This window comes from Zootermopsis nevadensis, unplaced genomic scaffold (genome assembly GCF_977971745.1).
Source record: "Zootermopsis nevadensis isolate Lab colony 2312 unplaced genomic scaffold, Znev_1.0 Znev_ptg000010l, whole genome shotgun sequence".
NCBI lineage: Eukaryota > Metazoa > Arthropoda > Insecta > Blattodea > Termopsidae > Zootermopsis > Zootermopsis nevadensis.
The window spans coordinates 4,833,488-4,859,662 of NW_028259142.1; the positions used below are offsets into that span (position 1 = coordinate 4,833,488).

The 26,175-nt window shown below is 35.3% G+C and overlaps 1 protein-coding gene across 8 annotated transcripts in view; it reads left to right on the plus strand.

Moving 5' to 3' along the window:
• Positions 1-1,042: 1,042 nt before the first annotated feature.
• AP-1gamma (adaptor protein complex 1, gamma subunit) overlaps positions 1,043-26,175 on the plus strand; it is a 29,078-nt gene continuing 3,945 nt past the window's right edge. For 2 of the 8 annotated variants that reach the window (XM_087346297.1, XM_087346298.1), the window contains exons 1-18: positions 1,043-1,143; positions 6,116-6,177; positions 6,481-6,664; positions 6,933-7,079; positions 8,648-8,886; positions 9,651-9,727; positions 11,044-11,061; positions 14,472-14,567; positions 16,426-16,605; positions 17,599-17,745; positions 18,418-18,636; positions 19,161-19,379; positions 20,155-20,282; positions 21,224-21,503; positions 21,978-22,092; positions 23,561-23,692; positions 24,048-24,208; positions 25,076-25,168. In XM_087346297.1, the coding sequence (XP_087202423.1) occupies positions 1,088-1,143; positions 6,116-6,177; positions 6,481-6,664; positions 6,933-7,079; positions 8,648-8,886; positions 9,651-9,727; positions 11,044-11,061; positions 14,472-14,567; positions 16,426-16,605; positions 17,599-17,745; positions 18,418-18,636; positions 19,161-19,379; positions 20,155-20,282; positions 21,224-21,503; positions 21,978-22,092; positions 23,561-23,692; positions 24,048-24,208; positions 25,076-25,168 (2,553 nt within the window). In that variant the 5' untranslated portion in view covers positions 1,043-1,087. Of the gene's footprint in view, positions 1,144-1,503; positions 1,683-1,837; positions 1,859-2,097; positions 2,198-6,115; positions 6,178-6,480; positions 6,665-6,932; positions 7,080-8,647; positions 8,887-9,650; positions 9,728-11,043; positions 11,062-14,471; positions 14,568-16,425; positions 16,606-17,598; positions 17,746-18,417; positions 18,637-19,160; positions 19,380-20,154; positions 20,283-21,223; positions 21,504-21,977; positions 22,093-23,560; positions 23,693-24,047; positions 24,209-25,075; positions 25,169-26,175 lie in introns of those variants that run through there. The other 6 variants (XM_087346300.1, XM_022079115.2, XM_087346301.1 and 3 more) reach the window with 6 other exon arrangements.

Below are 26,175 nucleotides of genomic sequence, written 5' to 3' on the forward strand. Positions count from 1 at the left end.
ATCTTCATATTTTTCCTTATGCAATAGATAGTTATCTGAATATTTTTAAGCATTAAAATCATACTTATGAGTATGTCCTTTAATATTCTGCATAGCTTCTGTATTTTCAGTCTTTTGCCTCTTATGTTTGGTCTGTAGGATGCCAGCATCCTGACTGAGGCCTAGGTGATGTGTGCTGACTGATTTACAATCAGTCATGCTGTAATTTATGTGTAGTTAGTAGCATGCTATTCAGTCTTAATCATAAAAGGCTTACAACTTTTCTAGAAAAGCTGCAGGTATTTACCAGTAAATAGTGGAACTATCTCAAAATAGTGTGCATTTATCTGTGGCCAGACTATGACAAGCATTCTGTGCCCATTTGAAAGCAAAGTCTCCCTTTTTCCATTCTGCTAAAAACTGGTGAGACTTTAATATTGCACTTATTGTGTTGATTTATCACATGTTAAAGATATTGATTTGTGCAGAATTTGAAGACATGGGTTCCTTAAAAAATATCTCACCATTTTCTAATGGTGATAAAAGCACCATAAACATGTTAAAGCATTTTGTATTGTAATTTCTATGAATATATGGATGTAAGTTATCATGAAATGAATAAGAAATAATTTATGTATGAATGATGGAATTGATTCAATTACAATTGCATTATCATTCACCTCTGCTTAGGCATGTGAACGTGAGGCCAGCAGTCAGCTTAGGCTCTCTGGAGCTGTTACGCCACGGATTTAATTTTTTTTAATTTAACAATTGCATTATGAAATTTATGGAAGCATGTAACTTTAAACTATACATGTCAATGTTTGTCAATTTCAGTTCATGTGCTCATTATTAGTAAGCGTGACCTAGCAATGTCAGTAAAGACTAAAATGCATTTTCTTCAAATCACTAACAGAACTTCTTTCAATATACTGTAAAGTGTGTTTGGTGATTGACATTTCTTATCTATTGGTGCATGGTTTAACACACCCATATGGGGTTTAGAGATTATGTGACTCAAGGATTCTGTGATAACTGTATTATCAGAATTGTAACAGACATGGTGTTTGAAGAGCTGTGTGTTAAGTGAGTACTAGTAGTAATTGTGATGTGGCCCTATTATGAACCTGAGAGCAGTGTTTTGCCTCCAGATCTGAACAGGAGGTAAGTAAATAGAAGTGAGTTTCAAGTTACCAAAATGCAATTTTGCTAACTTGAAATGTAATTCATATTATAGTAGTATTGAGAGTCAGAGTTGTAAATGATGCTTTGCTCAGAATTATATTGCAATGCAGGAAAGTTTTAATGAAATAAGTTAAATTTTGGTAAAGAGCACGTTACACGAATATATAAATTTTGTATAGCTGTGAGGTAAGTTCGTGTAACTTTCACTTTGATCAGGCACTACATTAATCAGTGACACCATTTCATTTAAAATGTAGTACTCACCTGTCAAGGCTACTTAAAGTGGATTGTGTAAATTATATAATCATTAACTGGAGGTTTTAAAAGTATAAACTGCAGCATCATTTAACGACATCCAAGTCCAAAATCTAAATCTGTAGCAACGTCACTGGAGGTAGCAGCCATCTTGGATTGCATATGTGAGGATTGGGGTTCGCCAGCTGAGGTTTTGGGAATGAATTTCGATTCTTTTTTTAAGATACTTGTTAATGTTTAAAATTTTTGAAGTGGTGTTTAAGGTAGGAGCATATTTTATTATTATCGTATTGTTGCATACGGCATGTTTTACTGATATTCGATTTTTTCCTTTTTTGAAGTGTCAAGTTTTTGGTTCATGTGACATGGCTGTGAAGAAATGTTAAAAAGAGTACTCAGATCTCTTTCATAAGGACCCAGTGTTCATGTCTTTCTTAATGTACGTTATGTTATTGACAGTATGAAGCGCATGTTGTTAAAACTTCAGATAATGTAACGCATATTTTAATTGGAGAAGGAACATGTTTAATGAGTTATAAGTAGGTGTGTTCCTTAGTAGAATATATAACACCATCCCATGTGTTACCTAAGTTGTGTTGTCTGCATAACCATATTCCATCATACTAATTCATGGAACATGACCGTGTCTTAACCCTAAGCCTTTCATGTTATATTCAGGAATCGCACACCGGTTTCTGCTGTTTACCACATAATCCGATTGAATCTTGCATCATTTGTTCACATATTGAAGAGGAAACATGAACCCCTCTGATCATGGGTAATAAAATATTGACATATCAGTTATAATTCTTTATTTGTAGGGTGGTGGTACATATAAATAGTTGGTACCCTTGGGGTTGTTCCGCATTTCATTTTTCAAACTCTCTTGAAATATTCTATCGCATACTGAATTCCCCTATTGGATTTCATTTTTTATATCTGGCATGCATGGAATTTACCAGATGTAATTGAGAATTAAATAGTAACTAATCCATGTGTTTGTTAGTTGTGTAAATTTGACTTATGGTTATTAATTTCTAAGTTTATATTTATCACCTAATGTGGTAAAAATATAGCATCTCTGTTTTTGTTTATAAATTGCCTATGTTTTAAACTTGTCTTGCATTGAACTGTTGAAAAAAACATTTATTGCATACTTTTTATTCAATGAAAACAATAGGGAATTTGCAGTAGTTGTGAACTTTTCAAGTGAAAGGCTTCTTGACTCTTCAGTTCTGTCAGAGGGTTAATTTGCACGATAGTCACAGTGTTGTAAGTATTTTTCCTGTACCAAAGTTGACATTTCTGTAGATTAGTGGCAGAATGATATTAATCTTTTTTAAGACTGTGTTTCTACTGAGTAACAGATTAAGAGGTTAAAGTGTTAATGTAAATTTATTGATGTACATTTGGAATCTTTTTCATTGAAGTGTTTGAAATTAATGCCATAGAAAATATCTTCAACAATTTGTGATTCCGTATTCAGTTTTGTAAAAGAAAAACTTGAAAAGAAAATTACAGCATTATGAAGACAACACTTGTTATACAAATGTTGCATTATTGGAGCAGTGTGTTTCAGAATGAGAATATATAATATTTACAAAACATCAGTATATATTTATCTGAAGCAGGTAACAGGTATTAATAAGTAATAGTTCTCCAAAGTGTAGTTTGGCATATTGAAGTAATGATTATATATTTTCCAGTTGTACGAAATTAATACACGTGTTTTATTTGTGTAGAGGAATGTAAGACAGTTTTCTTGTTATAATGCAAGTGTTATCATTCGTATATATCTTAATATCAGTTTTATATATAATATGAGGGTCATTCAGAAATGTTGGGACAAGCCTGGAACACAGGCTGAAAGACAATGTTGCCATCATTCTGGCCACTTCCTGATGGATGCAACAAACCAGTGTTTTGTGATAGTACATACTGACTAGAGAACTCTGCTGTGTGAGTCATTGCATTGGTGTTAGGGAATTGGTGGCCCCACAGTGACACACATCTTCACTGGAAAATCCAGCAGTGGCACAGACGTGAATGGGTACAGAAGGTGTTGGTGCTGCATTACAATGCCAGGCCTCATATCCACAATCAAACATGGATGACTTGCAGAGTGGAGTACACAAGTTTGTGTTTAACATCCAAAAAAACTGGTTTGCTGCAGCTATTAGGGAGTTAAATTGGCAGTGGTGCATTGCCCTCAGTTGGGAGTATACTGAAATGTGATTGTGTAGCTATCACTCTCTCAGTCTGTACTTCAGGTGAAGCTCAATTATTTATGAATAACCTTTGTAGTTTATTAATGCTAACTGATTTTTCATTATACCCTACAGTTGTCTGCAACTTCACATATCTTTTCAGGTGTAGTTGCGCAAAGAGAATAATCATTGTATATGCTGGTAGTACATACTTGTATCTAACTGGACATTTTTAAGGTGAAATTTAAATAATTGCTTGTAGATGTGACTTTTTGTAGCCCGAAATTGTGCAAATTTACCTTATCACACCAGGGCTTATTGTATTGTGATTCTGAATGTTAATGGTGCTCCTGGAATTCTCTTTGTTCTTTAGAATTTGAATTCATGTATTAGAGGGGGATATTTTGATTTTATGCATCTGTAAACTAAAGTTTTTCTCTATTGTGTGTTTCTGCATGTGGTGCTTTACTGTGAAACCTAAACAGTTAACAAATCTCCATTATCATGACTTAAACTACCTGGGTTTTTTTCATCAGAATCTATTAGAGCCATCAGCCATGTGATTACTGATAGAATCCCTATGTTTCAGAGACTGATAGAGCTGACGATGGAGACAGATATCTGCATTAAATCTTTTTTTTTTCTGTTTGATGATGGAGTTTGCTAGTTAGTTAAGATTCTTAGTCATTTAAATACTATTATAAGATCAAAATGATTGAGTATGGACTTGATGTCAAGAATTCAATGATGCTCTTCAGGGTTGTGATGTGTTGTCTTATAGATATTTACATATGTTATGGAGGAATGTGTCACATCAGTCTTCCATCTCCCCCTGGTTATGGAGGTGATACATTCTTCCAAAACATTCATAAGCACCTACAAGACTGAGGCATCACATACAGAAGACTGGCTGAGGAATCTTGTTTGGGAAAACTGTTAAATGTGGTGCAGCTAAGCTAAGCTAACCTAACCAGTTCAAGCCATCACAAATAAATCATATCCAAGTTAGGAAGGATAATTTGTGTGCAGTCATTATGCTGTTATGGAACATGGGTGTTGTACTGTAAGCTAATTCTATATAGTTCAGTATTGGGAAACATATGGAGAAGACATATAATCTGCACTCCATGAAATAGAATCTTCAAGAATATATTAGTTGCATATCGGGTCAGTAAATTGTGCACATTTAATAGAACCTTAGGTTCATTATTTTATCCAAATTAGTCCACAACTGTTTCCTATCCTGAGCGAGATGAATCCATTCTCTTCATATTTTATGACCATGCTTCTCTGATCCCATTCTCCTTTATTTTATCATCCCAATAATATTTGGTGAAGGGTAAAAATTGTGGATGTTGCTCATCTCACCACAGGTATTGAAGCATCCAGACATTAGTGAAGTGATTTTCCCTCCTAACATGGCAATTGCCATGTAGTGCCTGAATTGGCACATATATTGTGTACTTCAAAGAGAAGTGTGTGGTGGGAAACAAAGAGGAAGGCGGAGGAGTAGGCAGTAAGTTTTGGTTTTTGGGACTAGTGGTTATGGAGCTGTTGTTGATTGGTGGAGTAAAAGTGAATCTGGGCCCATTTGTAGCATTTGTTAAAAACTGAGAGAAAGCACTTGCAAGAAATTTCTGATCTAAAGAAAGGAACTAGTGCCATAGGTCTCAAATATGATAAATTAAGGTATAGGGAAGGCCTGGTTCCTTCATTGTACAGATAAGAGACTTGCATGATCTGCTCAGGGTGAAACTATTTTTTCTCTACATGTTGGGCTAGATCCAACTTTCAGTAGTTTTAATGGTGTTGTCTGTGTGTCTAGATTTTTTTGGCCAGGATGCTGGTGTACTGTAGCTACATGTGATTATGCAGGTTTATACTGTATTCTGTTTTGGCTGACTTACCCAAATAATAGAAATGGATATTCCAATTTAATTATTTTACCCATTTTAATAGAATGCCCACTTTGTTCAATGTATAATATCCCATACTCACAAGGGATGCTGTAGACTCCTAATGGTTTTATGGCCAGGTTATCTTTGATGGGCTTAAGGAATCCTTAGTCGGAGGCCTACCACCTTCATGTTAAGCTCGGACAGTGCCGAATAATGCAATTGAAGGTGGTACTGGCAAAAGTAGAAAAGCCACTGAAGTTTGACTATCTCTACAGGTTGTGATCCTGTCAGGTGGATGCTGTGTCATTTGTTCTAATTTTTAAAATGGGACACATTAATGTTGTCAGTAAGATGTGACATGTTTCAAGGTGTCTTGTTGAAGGAAAGCATATGTTACTTTGATGTTTTATGTTGATTGGTAAAATGATAAGGGAGAATTAGGTGGAAGAAACTGCTGTGTTACAAGGTATTATTTATTTTGAGCAATTTATGTTCTTGTTGAATGCTGTGTAAAATTATGATGATGATAGTGGTTCTCTGTATTTCTTACTAAGTGTAAAATTGTTCTTGAAATATACAAACTGATTCCAGGTTTAACCCAGCCTTCAACATGGCTGCAATTAAACAAGTTATTAATGAAGCTGTGGAAAGGGGTAAGTATTGTAGTTAAAAATATATTCAGAAGATAGTTCAGAGGTGTTATTTCTCTTGCTGATAACTAACAAATGATTGTTCAGTGTGGTTTAGTTGTATGGATTTAAATTATGTTAATTTTGCATACAGTTTGATGCCTTTCAAGTCATTGAATACTAACAATGTAAATTTTCATTCTTTCTTCATGTAATTGATGGTGATGTTGATAATTCAGTAAAGTTTTTAATAATGATGATGATGATGACAGTAAGAGTATGACATAATTTTGGTGTTAACTGTGGATTATGTGATCTTTTGTACAGTGAGGATGCCTACTCCTATGCGGCTAAGGGATCTAATTAGACAGATACGGGCCGCCCGGACGGCAGCAGAAGAACGTGCAGTCATAAACAAAGAATGTGCTTATATCCGTTCAACATTTCGTGAAGAAGATAGTGTCTGGCGCTGTCGAAATATTGCCAAATTGCTGTACATACATATGCTTGGGTGAGAAAAATTTTTATTTATGAGATTGTGGCTACTTGTTCACTGAGGATGTTTTGTAGATTCCAGTTACATTAATGTGAACAGGATTGGTCCACATCACCCTTTCCCCGCTAGAGATATTTTAGTTCACTGCAACATTAAAGTAGTAATTTGGAGCAATGGGAGGGTGTGGAAGGAAATAGAATAGATATATCTTTTCTTGGGAGTGCAGGCTGAGTGTGTTTGTTGCATTTATAATTTGATTTAGTAACAAATGATTGTGATTCAGGTATCCAGCACACTTTGGTCAGCTAGAATGCCTGAAGTTGATAGCTTCACAACGGTTCACTGACAAACGAATTGGATACTTGGGTGCCATGCTGTTGTTGGATGAACGCCAGGATGTTCACCTACTGATCACGAACTGCTTAAAGAAGTGAGTCATATAATGCCATAGTTAACACAGCTGATGCCAAATAAATATAAGATGTATACATTTATTGTGATTGTGTTTAAAATTGTAATTCTGTTAAGAGAAAAAATTCTGGCAGTTTTGATGTGAAGCAGTGAACTTCAAAACACCCAATATTTTATACTGTAATAATTTTTATAAAGTTCGTTGTTACTGTTGATGGCTGAGTGAATAAATTAACTATTGATTTCACATATATTATACATCTGAGGTATTTTAATGTTAAATAGCTGTTTTTTTAAAAACTAATTGATTTGTAGCTCAGCATTTATTTTGCTGTATTTTAGTTATGGTTGTATGGAATGATGCTGTCAGTAGCTCAGATTGTAGTCAGGATGGTTAGTGAATAATGAATTTGGAAGGAGGTGGTAGGAAGCAGTCACAACATAATTCAGTGTACTATCTTGGAATTTTCCTTGAGTAAAAAAATACAATGAATTAATCAGGATAGTCAGTATCTGGGCTGAGGTTTTAACCTGGAATCTCCCAGATATGAAACAGGAGTGCAAGGTGTTTGGTCCCAGTATTTAGTATTCTTAGTATTTATCAGAATCTCTGGTATAGATGTATTGCAGCTTTTATACACCATGATGAATACTTTAATTGTTCTTTCATAAATTTTTTTACCTTCATAGGAGTATAAAAAAATCATGTAAAGTACAAATTTACATATTTATTTTATAAAAAAGGTACTTATGTAAACTTTGGTAAAGTAAAAAGGAGTGTGTCTGGCTAGTCAGTATAATATAAAAGTATAATTTTGTACTTGGAATATGAAAGCCACAGTTTTATGTTATTAGAAGGATGACATGAAAATCAACATTTAGGTAAAATGTAAAATTATAGTTCAGATTATCTCATGGGCTAAAATTGAATTTTATTAATGAATTGTAATAAAGGTCCTTGGTAATAAAGTACATGAAATTGTTGTTCAGATAGAATTTAAGTTTCTCAGTGTGCTAAGTGGACAGTGATTACCCTGTTTTCCTAAATTTGTCTTTGACCAAACTATGTTCACAGAAAGTTCAAGAATATTTAGTAGTTCAAACTTCCACTGTAATCGATTAAAATTTATCTTTCGAAATTTTGTATTTTTGTAGGGTTCAGTTATATATTTGGGTGACATATAGAATAAATCAGTAACTCTGACAAACTTTTTAATATTGTAGGAAATTGTGAATGAATGACATGTATGAAAGTGTTAATGTCATCTGTTTTTGAATTGCAACAACTTAAAATAATGTCCACCTAATCCCTAAATATGTTATGCATTTAATATTGTGTGCTTTATGAATTATTCATTTGAGGTCAGTTTGAAGTTTAAATTAAGTAAGTTCTTATTATTTTAATTCTGACTTCACACTGGGTTATTCCATTTTGTATTTCAGTTTACTGTAACTTCATAAAATTATATTTCTTGCACCAATTATTTGTAGATAGTTTATGAACCAAATAATAGAATCTCTGTAATGGGGCTTGGTAGATTTTTGGTTTGATTCATGTTAACCCATCAAAACCTGTTACTGTTTCAGTGATCTGAATAGTTCAACACAGTTTGTGGTTGGTCTTGCATTGTGTACCTTGGGTGCCATTGCATCGCCTGAAATGTCTCGTGATCTGGCCTCTGAGGTGGAACGGCTAATGAAGTCACCAAATGCATATATTCGCAAGAAAGCTGCATTATGTGCATTCCGTATAATTTGTAAAGTTCCAGAATTAATGGAGATCTTTCTCCCAGCAACACGGTCATTACTGTCAGAGAAAAATCACGGTGAGTCATGCAGATTTATGTGATTAGATAGTTACTCTGGTGTTTTTTCTTTCATTTAAAAAAATGTTTTTAATTACTATTAAAAGGGAAAAGAGAACTTGTATGCCAAAGGTAATACAACATTGTGTGATGTTGGTTTATGTTGTCCTATGATGTAATGTGTGAAGATTATTGTTCTTACAGTCACCTTTACACATTACTGTTTGTAGCTATTGCTTAGCTTTGTTTGCAGCTGACATATTGTAATTTAATTAGGGATGAGTTCCAAATTACATATCACCTTAATTCCACAGTAGTTACATTGAATAAATAGTGAAACCTCTTTGGAAACAGATCAAAGGTGACACAGCAACAAGGTTTTACTACAAATGTTTATTATATATCCTATTTTGTGCAAAATTTGTATGAGGTCTGTCTGACATTTTTATCTAGGAACAGACATGACTTCATGGGGGCATGGTGACATGATTCTACTGCATTGACAATTGTTGGGATTTAATTTCTTTTGTGATCGCAGTTTATGTTTTATTGGATCATTATTTTATAGATGACTGTTTTCTGGGATGTTGTGCAATGCTTCATCAAGAAGGTCCTGATTATGAAGGCAGTGAGCACCTGTGTAATGTCAGTAAATGCTACACAGTGCAGCATCCAAGAAGACAGTAATCTTCTTGTTATTTAACTGTCAGACCTCTTAAAAGATTGTATTTTTATGGGTGTCATTTGTAAAGAATACTAGCTGTTACATGTAGTTTACTTTGCAGGTGTTTTAATTACTGGAGTCACCTTAATCACAGAAATGTGTGAAAACAGCCCTGACACATTAAGTCACTTCAAAAAGGTAAGCCCTTTGTATCACATAGAAAATACTATTAATGTCAAGCATGTAAGGATATCATTTGGGTTTGCATTTGAAACAGCCGGAAAATACGGAGCAGTTTATCACATAGGGTGTAGCCTTGTTATTGGTGCTGTAACTTTTCTGGAGTGCTAACCACACTTGATTACAGTGTTTGGTAAAACTAAATGGGAAAACCATTATTCTAAGAAAATAAGTTTTGAGGTGAGATACATTATATTTGAGCAAATAGAGTAAGTAAATATGTAATTAAATTACCAGACATTTGCTGTTGTATGTAACATGGCAGTTACAAGTTTTCCATTTATGAATTTGAATTCATAATAAATTTTAAATAGAGGTTAGGTGATTTAAGCTGTTCATATTCCAATTTATAAACGTGGCATAATTTTCACATGATATGATAGATTTTATAGTGCTTGTCTTTTATGTTATAAAACCATTATTTTTCACAGATGGGGAATACATTATTTATTGATTATTTGAAATCACAGTAGTTAATTTAGTATGCTTCTGACAAGGATTTTTTCATTATAGTTCTTGTCATTTTGATTTGTCTGAATGGACTTGTGGTATGTGCTCTTTTGATTCTGTTTGGGTCTGTTTTTTGTTTATTGGGCTTCAGCTAATGGGCTTATCTTATCCTGCATTTGGCATTTCTACTAGGCTAATAGTACCAATAGAATAGAGGATCTGTAGTTAACTGTAGAATCCAGGGGACTGATTTGGAATGAAATTGTAATTTTCACCGCCAACCTGCATGTGTCATAAATTTTGTGGGGTATGATATATGACTCACATAAAGTGAAAATGTCTTGGAAAAATGATCAAATGTAATACAGGTTCTTGTATGATACAACTGAAATATATAATACTAGGAATGAATGATGCCAAATAATGTGATTTAAACAGCTCTGAGTTTGTTAATTTGAAGTAGTGAGTTAAAATTCTAAGGTTTATAAAAGTTAGGAATGTTATGTCTGAAGTATATACACATTGAAGTTTTGTCTCTGGTATGATGTTAAAAGACTGATTAATAACTGTACATGTGTAGTCAGATTCTTTTAGATCTGAACTGTGTTATTCATAAGGTACCTTGTTTTAATATGTTTCAAACCTTTGTAGATCATTGCCAAAAAGAATTTGATATACTAACCTAAATGACAATCACAGGACCACAAAGTGTTCGGTGAATTCTATTATGTGGTTTTCATTGTGTGTGTGTGTTTAGTAATCCAGTCACCATTCAATTAAATTAATTCTAATATATGGCTTTTTCTGTTTGTGTCCATGTTTAGGATTCCGGTCACCGTGAGGTAAAAAGAAACTGATTGTGTTTTTCAATTCTTGGTGCTTAGAGCCTTCACATTTGAAACTGTTTAGCTGTTGCATGTGCTGCTTGTTCTAAAACAATAGTGCAGTACAGTTAGCAAACTGCATTTCTCTACTGATATGTGTCATTGGTGCTGAATTTTTGGCCACTGAACTAAATGGTTTTTATGATGATGATCTGTGGGGTGAAAGGTTGAGCACCATTGCTATGGATTTTAAATGCCCTTTATATAATTACTGCTTTCACTACACCAAGAATGTAAATACTTTGCATTTATATTTATAGCATGTATAAGATGTGGAAGTTCACACGTTTATGAAAATTAGTTACACTATACACATCTTATGTAGTTGAGCCAATTTGTTGACAGTTTTTGTTGTAGAAATCACAATGTAGGATTTCATGTGTACTTACATAAATCATCTGGGTTGCATGAAGGATATTGAATTTTGCATGCTCCTTATTTAAAGGTTGGCAGTGAAAAATTGCATGTTATGGGAAGGACCTTACAACTATATTATATTAAAAATATGGGGAAACCAGGACAGAGTTCTAAGTACAGAAAACGTCAAAGAATACCAAAGACAAATTGTGATCCTTGTTGGTGACGCTTGCTTCGTTGGTTGAAAAAATCAACAGAAATTGCTGTGGTTGGAACTATAACCTCTGATCCTTCAACTCTGTGTGGCCTCTTCGCTTGAAATAACATATTAAATGCAATTTTTTTTATTTATTTGTAGTTTATATAAGAATGTTGTTAGCTCAAACTATATAGCGTCAGATGCTATGATTATTAATGAATTGGAAAAGATATGGATGGAAGCAATTGTTGCCTAATCTGAAGGTGCTGAGTGGGACTGAGGGAAACCATAAAAAACTTTAATGAGGATAGCTGGTCTCTCATTTAATATTTGAACGCAGGACCTCCCAGATAAAAAGCATGCATAATGACCACTCAGCTGTATGTTAATATGGTATCCAGCAGTCTTATCATAAAACAGGCAAGAAATTATTTTAACCTGGAAGGCAGATAGGACTACTTTGAAGTGACCATTGGTCAGAGGGGAATTATGTTCAAAATAGCTAGGTGTCAGTTATTCACACTGATTTACCATGTTTTTTTTTTATAGATTTACCAAATACTTGAAAGTAATATTACCATATTAATAATTAATTTGAATGAAATATCCTGGAGTGTGTGCTTCAGACTGAGTCTCCTGGGCTCAATTTGACTTTTCCATATACAGTTGGTAGTGTAATAAATGACAGTAGCTATACCTTGCACTAGAAAGTGCATAACCATCTTTACTGGGACCTGAACACAAGACATATTTCAGGGTTGTGGCTTTGTTCCTGTAATCTCTACACTGAAACAAACAACTTTGGTTCTTGGTGCTGTTCTTTTATCATGTTTAGTTTCTGACCTATGGAAACTGACCTTCATTGTAACTTGAACCCAGGAGCTAACCTGACTGAGGTTTTTATGATTTTCATAAGTCTTTCCAGGGACAGAATTCTGAAGTAGGCAGTGAGAGTGCCCCTGTCATATCCCTATGTACTTGCTATTCACGATAGTATTTATGCCACTTTCAGTACAAAAACTAAGAAACTTCCACGTGTGGCATTAATGACCATCAAAGAACTACATACTGGTGGGGGAGTCATGATGGTTGCTAGACATAATAGCTATGGTTTTATGGTCTATAATGCAAACCATAGGACCAAGAATCCCTTAACTGTGTTGCCATGGTAGTGATTATAACTGTTTAAGTACAAGCATGACAGGTATCAGCTGTTGTTAAAAAGATTTGTTTATTACTGCTGGTTAGACTGAGGTTTTATGGGCAATATTTTTCTTATGTGTTGCATAAAATATAGAATTTCTTATAGAGTCACTCCCCAGCTCTATCTGGATGCAGATTGAAGCTTTCACCTCTTCATCTTGTGTGAACATTTCAAGGTGTTTTATCTGTGTATTATTTGGATTCTTATTCTGACAAGTTCTCTGTTCCCCTGTCTGTATGTTTGAGTTGTAATTTTTTACCATGCCTCACAAAGTAGAGTGTTAAAAGGTAGTATGTAAGGTAATTCAGATTAACTGATCTGTTAACTGTAATTGTTTAGATACAGTGAATTTAAATGGTATGGCAAAGGGTTAGATTACCTCTCCAAATGTATTTTTGTTTTCTCTTAATTTCACATATATGTAAAACATATTGGACTGTTGATTTTCTTGACACTTGTGCATGTCTGCAAAGTGGAAAAATGTTCATAATTTATACTGAGTTATGCCTTTTGTTATTCACGTTATTGAGGTCTGTCTGTTGTGTTATAACATTTAGCTGGTTGTGATAACAATGAAGTCTTCATAAAGTTAAGTGAATCATAAGAAATTTAGTATTACTCTTCAATTAAAGTTATTTAAATATGAATGGAATAATTTATGCACGTGTCCATGTGTTTGTGAATGTATGTAAGTTTGTTTTCCCTGGCTAACATTTAAATCCTCTGATTATAGTTTAGTGGATGTAGGGGTAATTGTTTCTGCATAGTGTCTACCATACAGACTGACTCCTAATTTTTCAAAAAGGATGCTTTCTTGAAAGTCATTTGTTAAGCAAATATTTGCCATGTGAAAATGAACAAAATATAATGAAATGTCCTGCTGACTGATAGCAACTGATGCAGTGACAGCACACAGTGGAGAGCCCAAGCCTTGGAGTAGCTACCGAATATCCTGTCTGTTCCTTCTCATTTCTTATATAAATCCTCTAATGGTTTAATGTTATGCTTTTGTAGAAGAAATGTTTATGCCTGTACTAGTATGTTATCATTCATCATTCATAAGTTTCTGATTTGATTTTCTAAGTATTAGGCCTTTGCACTTTCATCGAACATTAAGAATTTCTGCAGCCAGCCATGTCATATGCTTATTTGAAGGAAAAGAATGCGTTTGTATGTTATATGTTGGTGTCTGATGGTGGAGTGTGTTCAGCATATCAGTGACATAGGTGGGAAAGTGTTTGTGTTAGTCCTTGTCATACCAGGCTTATTACAGCTCTATTATAGAGGTTCATGGCCTAATTATATTGAATAATCTCATTAATAAAAGTGCAGTTCAACATTCCAGCACACAACACATAAGTACAGCCTTTAAATGTTATAGTTTACATTCTCTATCACGGTATGTTGGGCTGATAAAAGTTAATATCCCTTTTGTAAGAAATCCTTGACTCTTGTATAATTGTATGACCTGCATATGCTGGCCTCTCTTTCTGAACAGGTTTCTCAGCTCTGAATAAGGTTTTGTTTTTGTGAATGGGCTTTGCAGTTAAATATTTTTAGTCATACAATTTTTGTATAGTGTTCTTTGAAACTGATTGATTGTTACAGATTGTGCCGAACTTGGTTCGTATTCTAAAAAATCTAATACTAGCAGGATATTCTCCGGAACATGATGTCTCCGGTGTTAGTGATCCCTTTCTTCAAGTAAGTGAAGTTTGTGTGAAATATTATTTTTTTAAGTAGATGAAAAATTTAAATGTGATTGGAGTACAGTAGAGTCCTGGTTGTGTAACATTAATGGGACTGAAGGGCTGTTGAACAGTCAAAAATATTGGATAATATGGAAGACTAACAGAAAATATGAAGATAAGTAAATATCAACTCTTTGTATGATATTATTAAATTACAAAGGAAATACAGTATGGCATCAAATAAAAAAAATCTCACAAATACAAATAGTATTCAACATAATCTAAATTTTTAAATAAAGGAGTTTATTTTTTTAAAATATTAGTTGTGGGTATTTGCTTCTGAACCTCCTTCCTTTTATTTACCGCAAGATCATGTCAGCACTTGAACAGTAATATGTCTGTAGCAACTGAATACATAAAATGTAGGTGTGTGGTGGGGTAGTATGATTCATTCTCCTTCATGCTGAGCTGACTGCTGATAAAATGGAATATTTCAATACAACATGTCTGGTAAAATGGGATGTCTGATAACTGAAGGTCAGATAAGCAGGACTCTGCTGTATGTTGCTTAGAATGTCTCATTCCTTACTACTTTCACTTCCAGCAACTGCTTCTCACTTTACTCCTTGCCCAACCATTTCTAGCATTACACTAGCAGTACGTAGTATTACCATGTAGGTAGAGAAATGAATAGCAAATAATCTACGTATGTTGAAGGAATTACAATGAAGAAATTATGTGTTCTGAAAGACAGTTTTTGTTGTGTCTCAGCTTACTATCTGACTTCAGTTACATTTTATAGTTTGGATAAGTCATTAGTAAGTGATCAAACTCAGATACAGAAGTAAACTTGTTCATGTCAGTCTCACGTTTATGTGGAACTGCTTGTAATTACAGAAGCTATGGAAATTGAGTCATCATATCTGGCACCGAGTAAGTGCTGCAGGTTTAATCTAAGTATCATAGTTTTAGTGATGTAACTATAAAATATAACATGAAAGATACGCCAGTACTGAGATATAACTTAGTATGAGTTTAACTTGTGGTTGAATTTATTTTATACCTGATGTATACGTAAACTTCGTCTGTGTTCTTTGATTCCCATTTTTTTCTAGTCTGGTCATTGTTAAATGTGGCTCATCATGTTCATCATCTTATGCACTCTTTATCAACTTACATCTTTTCATTATTACACGTGTTCAGAACATCTTTGGTTTGTTCACAGTTATGTTAACTTCAGGTAACTTTGAAATATCATAAACAGTGGCTTCGGGTGATATGAGTTAGCCCAGTTATTGTATTATTGGCACTAATGAATAGTACCTGTTTTACAAAAACACTATGCAACAAGGGAGCCAATCACACATTATGAGAAAAATATATTTTTGGAAATATTTAAATATTTGACAAGGTATGAACCATATGGGCATACAAGATGAATCTTTATAAATTTGTTCTTGTTTACAAATAATTCAGAATATATGTATCTAATAAGGGGCAATAACAGGATTATGGAGAAAAGTAAGGAGCTTGATAATTTGTATTCTTCATCAGACATTAAGACGATGAGATATACAAGCATGTGAACGATGAAAAATATATTTACTAAGTTTTAGCCAGAAAACCTGAAGGGATCGGAGACCAAGGTTTAGATGGAAGTATAATATTAAGATATTAAAAAAAAAAAAAAAAAAAAAGGGTGTTTCAATGTAGATTGCATTTGTCTGACTGATAGGAGTCAGATCTATTGTGAATATGGTATTGGACCTTTGGGTTATACAGAATTTCTTGACTAGATGAGTGACTATTAGCTAGGACTCTTCTGTGTAAAGGTGGTTACTTTGTTCATTGAAGGCTTTTGTGATGTCCAGGTTAAGATTCTGCGTCTTCTGAGGATATTGGGGAAGAATGATGCAGAAGCCTCGGAAGCAATGAATGACATTCTTGCTCAAGTGGCAACAAACACTGAAACTAGCAAGAATGTTGGTAACACAATCCTCTATGAGACAGTTCTGTCCATTATGGATATTAAATCTGAGAGTGGTTTGAGGGTAAGTTATGTTAAAAAAGTTGCTTCAGGTTAATATTTTTACATTAATATTTAGAAATTCTTGCACATAGTTTTGTGACTTGGGATATCCCAAGCTTGGATGACTGTGGTTGGATTAGAATATAACAATTTATTTACATTCCGTAGGATGTAGACCATGTCATGTGTCTGTGTGTGTGCGCACATGTGAGGTACACTTCAGATGTTAGGCTGGTTACATAGTGAACTTATGCCTCTATTATGATATTGGCTTTCTGAAGGGCTGCCCTTTCTATATCCAATGTACATTTAAAATTCAGGCCTGTAGGTGGGAAAGGATACTTTGTCAAGATTTCTCAACTCAGGGATATTTTATGTAATTTATTGCTGAGATGAGCTACTAAAAAGGCCTTGGTATTTGTTGTATGAAACAAGTAGTCCTAGTATGACCTGACAAGCTGATGTCTATATTGTTTTTATAAAATATAACCTGAAAATTTCCCAGAGTCATATTGATGCTTCTTATCATGTGGATAAGTATTTTCACACATAAATTTGTATGCATAATTTATATTTATGATAATAAGAGTATGGCATTTTAGCAACAGTCCTAATACCTTTTTACCAAGATCTATTCATGGAAAGTATATCTGTATGATAAGGCAAATATATGTATTTTTGTGGATTACTTACATGTAGAGTCTATAAAATGATTGTATTGTGTGCAAGTTATCTGTTCAGGACCCAACTGCATGTTTCATCTCCAAAACTAGTGAATTTTGTTGTGATTTTGTATTCTGATTCTACACTTTAATTTTCTAACATCAAGTAAGTCCCCTATGAAAGCTCCTTTTTGTAAAAATTCAAATCATACTTTATCTGTTTTATCAAAAAATGGTTTTTATTTTTAAAAAAGTAATTTAAAAACTTATAATCTTTTATCATAAGGTTATTATGTCATATCGTGTCATTTATGTTGGAATATAATATATCTTAATGCCTTCTTTTATTTCAGGTTCTTGCAGTAAATATTCTGGGAAGGTTTCTACTAAATAATGATAAGAACATTCGTTATGTAGCTTTGAATACACTTCTGAAGACTGTATACATTGACACTAGTGCTGTACAGCGGCATAGAAGTACCATTCTGGAGTGCCTCAAGGTATCCTCTTTAAATGACTTTCATATCCTAGTCATGGATGTGTTGAGTTAAATATAAATACTCTTGTAGGATTTTTAAGAAAGTTTTGTTAAGATGCTAGAGTTATTAAATAGAAATTATTTTAAAATTTGTAGCTGCAGGCAGAGTCTTTGACTGACTAAATTGTTGGTTTAATGTACAGATATGCAGATTATTTGAACTTCAGATAAATGATGCAGTTAAAATTAAATATTGGCTGAGGTTTAGGCTACAGAAATAGAGTAACATTCTATCTGATCTTTTTTGTGTGAGACAGTGGATTTAACACTAAAGTGAAAATTAAATGAAGGATAGATGATCTGGATGGTTCCACCATGTAATATTTTGGCTCTGTGCCAGCTTTTCAGAGGGATGTTCTTTCCTGATGATAGAGGCATTATTTTCCTCTGAACATAGGCAGATAGCAAAAATACTTTTTGTTGCAAATCCTAGATCTATAATAACATCAATTTGAAAACCTCAGATCTTTGCGTAAGTGAAGGAATGTTAATACTGTGGGAATGGAGTTCATGCCATAGTAATTGAACACTAAATTAAGGAAAACCATAATTTGAGAACAGTGAAATAGAGATTCCACTCTGCGTAAATTTATAATGGAACTGTAGAATTGCATCATTGATTTGCTGTTTACAGGACCCTGATGTGTCCATTAGACGGAGAGCTCTCGAGCTAAGTTTTGCACTTGTTAACTCCAACAACATCCGGACAATGATGAAGGAATTGCTAGTGTTTCTGGAGAAAGCTGACCCTGAGTTCAAAGCCCAGTGCTCATCCAGCATCGTTCTATCAGCAGAGCGCTTTTCTCCAAATAAGCGCTGGCATTTAGACACATTACTCAAAGTGCTTGTGGCAGTAAGTTGTAGAAATGATAAATGGTCTTCTGGGGCTGTCACCATTTAAAGATTTTTGAAATGTTGTTGCAAGTTATGAAGTCAAATAAAGCAACATTGAAAGAGAGTCCAGAGGTTAGATAATGATAACAAATTACAGATTCACTTTTAGAACTACCTAAAATTGGCAGGTACCACTTAAGGTTTTGAATGTAAAGATGTCTCAAGAATGGATGTATGTATATATTTTGTTTTCATAATTTACATTTGAAGATGGTTAGTTGAATTCTGAACTTTTATAAATTGATGAAGGTTGACGCTGAAGCTTTAAATATGTGGCTGTTGATCAATAAAAGTTGCATTATTAGTACATGAATGCAGTGACACAATCATTACTAGCTAGCTCCATGTATACGGAGAGCACTGTCATAAATGTATGCTCCAAATTTAATATTTACATCCATATGACTGGCAAAATCTGAATATGACTGTTATTGAGTACAGTTACCCCAGAACAGGTAATTTAATTATTTGTGCGGTGTACAGGCTGGTAACTATGTCAGGGACGATGTGGTGTCATGCACAATCCAGTTGGTCTCAGAGTCAACATCACAGCAGGGCTACATTGTAGAGCAACTGTGGCATGCGCTCGAGCAAGACACAATGGACCGGCAACCACTGACACAAGTTGCCACTTGGTGCATTGGAGAATATGGGGATCTGCTTCTGTATGGACCTTCGGCCAGTGAAGACAATGCCATCAGGGTGAGTATCAAAAAGTGAAGGGATCATTTGTTTCACAAATGGGTAGCAGCTACATGGGCATGGTGTGTTTTTAGGCACGTTTATAGCAATCACATGCATTACATCCTAGTAGAATTCTACAAATCTTCATGTGCTATAATGACTTTCAAATAATTTTAATGATGCCTTATTGTCAGGGTTCACCATATGTTGGCTTAGTTTACCAATTATATAAAATTTCTATTTGCCCTGTATTTCTGCCACAATAATACTTACTGTCAGGAGAAATTGTTTGCAAACAACTGCTTACAGGTGACCTGCATCGTACAGAGATAAGTCATCACTATTGATAGTTCTTAGCATTGTAAAACAAAGTGACAGATCATTCACACAGTGTTGAATAAATACATACAGCAAGTTATATGTTGCTTCAATCTTTTTGTTATGGCCTGATATTCAAACACTCCAGTATCATGTTAACAAAAGCCTTCATACCCATGCCAGTTACTGATTTACTATTAGTCGATATACGTTATATAATCGAAGGTAAGGGTTAATGGTATCAGGGATTGACATGATGATGGAGCCAGAGACAGTCTCTGAAACATTAGAAATTCATTACGTATTGACTTGACTGATTGCCTAAGAAGACTTCTTTGCATAGAATTTTGTGATCTGCTGAATGCTTGTCTGTTGCTCATGAAGGCAATGGAGCCGTGTTAGTAAGGCTTCAGTCCTCTTGAAATTTGTTGTTTAAAGAGATTTGTTTTTGTGTTCTGTTATTTCATGTATACAGATAACAGAGGATGATGTGATAGCAGTGTACCAGAGATTATTATGGTCTACACAGAATACAATCATTACCAAGCAGTATGCACTCTTATCACTTACAAAACTCAGCACACGGTTCCATGCAGGCAATGGGTAAGTTCCCTTTTTATTTTGTTCCAGCATTCAAATTGTGTGTGTGCACGCACGTGCATGTAACTGGTTAGATTTCAGGTTTGCACACAATGAGTATGTAGATATTGGGATATTACACCATAGTCTGGTAAAAATTTACTGATATTTCAGAGGTGCTGTCTCTGTCATCAGGATGATGATGCATCACCCTGATGATGGAATGAACACAGGGTGGTCCAACTTTTTTCCTCGCTCAGGCCAGAATAGTTTTCCTGTTGGACCCAAGGGCCAAGAAACTGTCATTATTTTTGGATCGTTGTTGTCTTTAATAATACTTATTAAGAAATGACAGATTACCATTGCATATGCTGAAATATAAATGTTATTTAAATGTGCACAAACTACTGTAGAGTTGTATATTATTTTAAATTTGCTCTTGCAACAGCTTGTATCTCTCACAATTTTTACCTGGAAAACACAAATTATTTGAACTCCCCTACTTCAACAGCTTGTATCTAATACAATAACAATTTGTGCCAGTAGAACGTACATCTTATACTTTAGAGTTAATGGCTTAAGAGAGAGTACTGAGCAGAATGTTCTTTTGCCAGTGACGGAATATCAACTTCCCCAGTGTAATCCGCAAAGTGGGTAGGATCATTTTTCTCCATGTTGTCTTTAAAAATATAAAGTTTTCTTTTGAAAGAATCAATCTGGCACATAAGCTGGTCATTATTTTGGTTTTTGCCTTGAAGTTTCAAATTGAGATTATACAGACTTTCTGTGAGATCTACCAAGAAAACCAAAGTGTAAACCCATTTATGATTTTTCAGTTTTTCTTCAAGCGAGAGTATATTGGTCTTGACGCTTTCTTGCATAAATGATTTATCTGGTTTAAAAGATTTAGTGCATAATGAGAACATCTTACTGTTGATGTGACCATTTTGTGTGATTTATTTCAGTAAAATATGTCAAATCATTGACACATTTGGTAGCCATCTGCATATTGAGCTTCAGCAGCGTGGGGTGGAGTTCTCCCAACTTTTCCGCAAGTATGAGCATCTACGACCAGCATTATTGGAGCGGATGCCGCCATTGGAGACTGCACGACCCACTGGTGCAAATAACCCTGCTGCTGTGACAAATGGTGAGACATCAGAAGATCTAGATGCAACAGGAGATGAGGGCAACCTTCTTATAGATGGCAGAAAGGGATTCGGTGAATCAGAAGCACATGACTCGGTGAGCATTTACATCCAAGTTTACAGTTTCCCACGCTATGGGGTTGGAATATAAAAATTTCACAGTAATTACTTTAGGTATGCAACATTTTCTGTACAATTCCCTATAGATTGCTTTACAATAAGGTTATTTGGTGTCATGAGGCTTTGATGCAGTATGGAGTAGAATGGTTTGAATAGAATGAATTCTGTGCGATAGATTTTGTATATGGTGTAAGTATAATCCTGTTTAATGAGTTTCTGAAGTCAGTAAAGAAGAAATGTGTTATATTCTGGCAATTGGTTTTAGCTGTTCATTGATGTTGGATATGACTAGATGAAAATTGTATTTCTCCCTCCCCCCCTCAAAAAAACAACAACAACAACAAAAGCTGAGTGTTGAATAAGGAAATGCAAGATTGAAATTTTTCAGTACTTATTTTTGTCTTAAAATTGGAAAAAATAAGATAAGAATTTCTGCATGTCTTCTCCCTAGAATGCCCTGTTGGTTCTTTTGGGAGGTGCAGACAGTGTTGAAAATGATGTCACGCATCAGAAAGAACCCAGTAAACCTGCCAGCACAGACAATCAGGATCTTCTTGATCTTCTAGGTGAGTGGAGAAGATACTGTATAATGTTTGCATTTTAAATGATATTAGAATGTACTTTGTAAAAGAATTATAAGTGGAGTATAGTTATTTTCCTATATTTGTGTGCCATTATGAACGGTATAAATATATTTTACTTACCAAGTTTTTCCAATTTGTTTCTTGGGACTCACATAAGTGAAGTTTGCTTTTGTTTTTGATATAATATAAGAAATGTGTTATTTTTAATTCTTTAATAATTACAATCATTGTGTTTGGATAATAGAATTGCAACCCAGAAGACAGCTATCTTCAGAATGCTCATTGTAATAGCATTGTGCTTACTGAAATATAAGTAGTGAAATTAATTCCATGGAATAGAATTGTTCTTGAGATGCTAATATTTGCTCAGGTAGTCAAGAAATTACTCAGGTTTAAAGTTCATTTATGTTTACAAGATGCTGCCCCTGTTCTGTCCATAGCCAGATGAAACCATTCCTGACTTTCAAGAATCAAATGGAAGGGGTGGAGGGATATGTAGGAAGGTGCAAACTAAAGTTGTGGATTATCTATGATGCATTTGCTTACTTTTCTTTGCTCTCTTGTTTTAACTTTCAAACTTTTCCTTTTGGTGTTATTTTATCGACTGATAAAATAAAGATTCAATGTTAATTCAGATTTTTCAGCCAATAATGACAGTTTTTAAGTAATATGCTTGCATGGTTGTGAAGTTATGTGTAGTTATAATACAGTAGAGTTGTAATGTGTTGTACAAGAAAGATATCCAAAACCTGAGATTTGTGTGCATCATTCTACTCATTTAAGCTCAGGTAGTAAGTTTCTGATTGTGAAGTGAGTGACAAGAGTTTGATTACCTGCAGAGCGGCCTTTTGTTTTTGAGGTTGTGAGAGTTCAGATTGTGGATTTGTGGATTGTGACACTGTAGTCTTATATGCTGTTGTAAACATTTTGGAGGAACATGCTGCCTCTATATTCTACAAGAGTACACAAGGTCACGGTCTAGAAGGTCACTGTCTGGATAGGGGATTTTTTTGTTTGTGACAGTGTTCATATAATCTGTTGGACCCACCCAGCCTCTTATCCTGTGACTACCAAGGGCTCTTTTGTTGGTAGTAAAATGCCTCGAGTATGAAGCTGATCATTTACTTCTGTCTAGTGTTGTGAGCATAAGCCCCACCTTGGTTGACAAGCTTGCTGACAGTGCATTTAATGTGATTATTTGTGCTGTGTTTCGTTGTTCCATTCTGTGGAGTGCCACTGATCTAGGAAAGTAAGATGGAAGACTTTTTATTTTACAAGGTGTTGGCCAGGCTAACATGGTTAACATTAATATCTACCCCTGATTACCACAAATGATTGTCAGTACTTTTTTACCAGTGTTCAGTAAAATAGTAGATCTCTTCATTATTTTCCTATCACTCATGTTAACACTAGTGCTCAAACAAATCCATTACTTTGTGCTGATTTACAGGTGGATTGGACCTGAATAGTTCTGCTCCTGTACCAGTAGCTGTTCAGAACAACAACAACATTCTCCACAACACAAACCAAAGCTCTAACTTCTTAGTGGATGGTCTTCTGAACAATGAACCTGTTACAAAGAGTAAGTTCAAACAAGTTAAGAGCTTTGATGTCAGCTTTATTTGTATGCAAGATCTCCAGGATGCAATGTTCGTTAGTAATTTTTTTCCATAGGCTATAAAATAACATTGTGATTATGCATAATTTGACTGGACTGGATGAGGAATGCCAATGGCATTTCTCGATGATGCTGTCATCGCCTGCCAGACAGGTGGTGTCTAGTAAGCCTGCGAAGTTTGTTGGCCCCAAGCATCTTTGACCTGACCGGCATAATTCAGAAAAGTTAGATTTTGGGGAATGCACAAGAATATACTGTGTGTGCATTCCAAACTTTTTAGCTTTGTAATTTTATTGCATCTGTGTTTTAATGTTTGTAGATTTGCCAAGCATCACAGCATATGAAAAGAATGGTCTGAAGATAGTGTTCTTGCTGGAACGTCTGCCAGAAAACCCCAACATGACAGTTATTACAATGTCTGCCACGAATGAAACCCTTAATCCCATGAGCGAGTTCCTGTTTCAAGCTGCTGTGCCTAAAGTAAGCTGATGATACTAAATGTTGTTTACACTATGCAAGGAAGCTTCAGTTTGCATTGGAATATGTTACACCAGTTGTGATATTTGCTTGAACATAAGACATTGTTTTCCGAATTTAGCACATGAAAATTATATAATTGCACACAGAAGATAGTTCTTCACTATATCTTTTAATATTTATAGTGCAGGTAGGGCCATGCTGTTAGTCAGTCAGCCTTTCTCCACCCATATCTCGGGATAATTTGTGCTGGTATCAAATCAACCTTAGTTTTGTATACTTCCTTTTTTGTTGTTATAGTGAACAGTGCAGCCAGTGTATCTGAAACCCCAGAAAATATGTGAATTGTGAGTTTGGATTCTAATTCTTTCCCTGCCCTTGTATATAATTTCTTTCCGCTCTACCAAGCCTCATTTTTTCTCTTCTGCTTGCTGTCATTTCTAGTCACACTGTTTCAGAATTAATGCAATTGAGTGACTTGTATGAAATACAGTGTTATTGAAATAACTGTTCTTTACAGTGGGAAAAGAAGCAATACTTTGTAACAGTCAGCAAGGTAATTTTGGAGTGTATAGTAAAATAATCCATTGTGAGCACATCTTGGGAACTCAGCTTACCCAAGCACTACTGGTATTTCCTTACTGGAGGAGGGTGCGGGAAAGATTCTTCAAGCTGTGAAAATGAATGCAGCACTCTGACCCCTGTAGAGGGTTTTAGATTTGTTTTGTCGAGTGGTAGTTATGAGCACTGGGCATTATCTCCCATAGTGCAAGAAAGTTTGCCAGATGCTAATTCTTGCTGTGAGATTAAATGGATGCTGTGTTATTGAATGTTTTGTAGAATTTTGCATGCAACAAATATTTGTTTCAGACATTCCAGTTGCAGATGTTGTCTCCGTCAAGTACTGTGTTAGCACCTGCTGACCAGGTAACGCAAGTTCTTCGGATCACAAACCCTAATAAGGTAAATACTGCTTTGTACATACGATAAAATATGAGATCCAAGTGTTTGAATATACAGATAAACAGTTACTCTTTATGTGGAGGTTATATTCATTATACGTGCATTCTCTTACCAAGACACGGTATGGAGGGGGTGTGTCTTGTACATGGATATTTTACTGTTTGAGAAAGTACACTGCCTGATCAAAAGTATCCGGACACCTACGCGAAACTGTCCTCTAAGTGTCCCTCAGATTTACTGCCCAGTAGTGGACATTAATACAGGGTGGGCCCACCCTTGGCATTTATTACAGCTCTAACTCTGCGGGGGAGACTGTCTACCAGGTGTTGGAATGTCGCCGGGGGAATGGCCGACCATTCTTCCTGCAACGCTGTAGCAAGCATAGTTAGTGATGTGGGTCGTTGGGGTCTGGTGTGCAGTCGCCTTTCTAGTTCATCCCAGAGGTGTTCAATAGGATTGAGATCGGGGCTCTGGGCTGGCCAGTCCATTTCCGGAACCTTATTGTCCACAAACCACTCACGAACAGACCCTGCTTTATGGCAGGGAGCATTGTCATGCTGAAACACACAGTTATCATCTCCGAACTGGTCTTCTACCGTAGACAACACGCAGCTGGTCAAAATGTCCTTATATCCTTCCACCTTTAACGTGCTCCGTAGTATTACGAGAGGACCAAGTCCCTTCCATGAAAAACACCCCCACACTGTCACCCCACCTCCGCTGAATTTCACTGTGGGCACTATACAGGCCGGCATGTAGCGTTCACCTAGCATTCGCCACACCCAAACCCTCCCATAGGACTGCCACATGGTATAGCGTGATTCATCACTCCAAATCACGCGTCTCCAGTTGTCCACAGCCCAGTGGCGGCACTCTTTACACCACTGAAAGCGGCGCTTAGCGTTCAGAGGCGAAATGTGCGGTTTATGGGCAGGTGCCTGGGCTTTGAACCCCAGTCCTCGTAACTCCCGGCGCACAGTCATGGTGCAAGGTGCACAATTAGTGGC